The 1,964-nt window shown below is 56.5% G+C and overlaps 1 protein-coding gene across 5 annotated transcripts in view; it reads right to left on the bottom strand.

Annotated features, from left to right (window-relative positions):
- The window catches only part of fgf11a (fibroblast growth factor 11a), a 93,386-nt gene extending 92,011 nt beyond the window's left edge, over positions 1 to 1,375 (bottom strand). For all 5 annotated transcript variants that reach the window (XM_060076882.1, XM_060076880.1, XM_060076883.1 and 2 more), the window contains exon 1: positions 1,076 to 1,375. In XM_060076882.1, the coding sequence (XP_059932865.1) occupies positions 1,076 to 1,268 (193 nt within the window). In that variant the 5' untranslated portion in view covers positions 1,269 to 1,375. The remainder of the gene's footprint in view (positions 1 to 1,075) is intronic.
- Positions 1,376 to 1,964: the final 589 nt, after the last annotated feature.

The following is a 1,964-nucleotide window of genomic DNA, read 5'->3' as shown; positions in this document are numbered from 1 at the left end:
CGACACACACGCCTAATCTAATATAAAACAGGTAGCGCACACATGAAGGCACACACACAAACCACACTCACACTAACCTAGTATATAATAGGTTTGGGGGCCAACACTTGCATGCAACCCATACACATCTGCAATAACGGTCTTACTGCCAGCATAACAGCGTGTGTGTGTGTGTGTGTGTGTGTGTGTGTGTGTGTGTGTGTGTGTGTGCGTGTGTGTGTGCGTGTGCGCGTGTGTGTATTTGAGTGTGCGTGAATCTGTGTCTATGTGCATGTGTGTGTGCGCATCCACTTGTTTATCAGGCCAAATGAATCCAAATCCTGTCCCATCTGACCTTTACACACACACACACACACACACACACACACACACACACACACACACACACACACACACACACACGTTCTGCGGAGGCTGAGGGGGATGTAACCCCCCCAGAGTGTTTCTGGGAAGTTTCCCAACATTCCGATTAAGTTGCGAACGAAGAAATTACAGGCGGTGGACGTTCGCGATGTTCGGTACGGGGGAGGGCGGATTAATGGAGATGTCCGGCCGAAGCCAAGATCCAAAATCCAGTTATCAATCCTGAGCCGAGCAAGCGGGGCTGAGGCAGAGCCCTGGAGGAGGTCAGGGGACAGCCAGGGGAGAGAAGGAGGAGCAGGGCGTGCGGTGCGGGGTTAAGGACACACAGCGCTGGTGCAACAACACGACCAGGGCTAAACCCGGGTTACGCCAGCTGCCCAACCGGCCATTAATCAGATGAGGTCTGCTGAGGGCAGAGCGAATGGGTTGATGGACTGGCTTTCCATGAGACACATCCTAACACCCTCACATCTATGTTTCAGCAGAGGAAGAATGTTGCCGCTTTTCTTTGAGAGACATTTCATAGACCTTGGTATTGGACTCTTTCTGTGCTCAAACTCTCCCCAACACCAAACGGCCCTCTATATCTGATGCAATCCACTGGCCCCTGCATTCGGCGCACGTTCTGACGACGAATTAAGTGCAGTACAGCCCTTGTGTGTGTGTTTGCGTGGATGTGGGTGTGTTTGGAAGCTCTTGTAACCGGACTCACCCGGTCTTTTGTCCATCTTTCTCCCTCGACTGCCACATAGTCGAACCTTGGAGATCAAGATGAGGATCTGCTTCTGGCACAGCGACTTGTTGCTCTTGGGGCAGGGCTTGCGCTTGTTGGCGATCTGCCGGTTTGCCTGCGGGTCCTTGACCTCCCGCCGCTGCCGGATGAGTGAGCTGGCGAGGGCGGCCATCTTGTTGGCCCCTCAGGTGCAGAGGGTCCGGCGGCGCACAGGTGTCGGGGGGTTCCGTGGGCCACCCCCCTGCCCGCTGACCCAGGGCGACGGGAGCGGTGCTTGAGGCTGGAGGCAGGGGGGGGGGGGGGGGGGGGTGGAGGCAGAGACGTCCGGGGGGAAGGGGTTGGTGAGAGGAGGGCGGGGGGGGGGGGGGGGAGACGGAGAGGAAGGGACGAAGGGAGGAAAGATTGAGAGAGAGAGAGAGAAGGAATGAAAGAGATAAAGAGATGGAAAGAACTAGAAAAAAATGGAAAGGCAGAAAAGAGTTTGGAAGAAAGGAAGGCAGGAAAGAATTAAAGAGAAAGAAAGAAAAATGGGGCTACCTGTATCAATAAAAGAAGACCAAAAGCGTCCAGGGAACACAAAGTCCTGTACGGTTGGTCCAGCGGTGATGCCCGTACGCGACGGCCAGTCCTCGGAGGTCCTGATCTAGCGCCAGCTGTCACCTCCCCGCCCGACCACCGTGTCTCTCTCTGAGCTGCTCAGCCCCGGCCGGGCCGCGTCTCCGTCTCCGTCTGGGCTCCGGTTCCGACGGCTCCGATCACGGCCACTCATGTCCCGTCACAATATCCACCGCGGTCAGAGTAGCAGGGGCCTAGCGTCCCAGCGGTGTAGCGTCTGTCTCTCCCCCACCCCCCCCCCCCCCCTTCACCC

This window comes from Gadus macrocephalus, chromosome 17 (assembly GCF_031168955.1).
Source record: "Gadus macrocephalus chromosome 17, ASM3116895v1".
Classification (NCBI taxonomy): Eukaryota; Metazoa; Chordata; class Actinopteri; order Gadiformes; family Gadidae; genus Gadus; species Gadus macrocephalus.
Note: the sequence above shows the minus strand (reverse complement) of the source record. Positions and strands in the feature narration are given on the sequence as shown.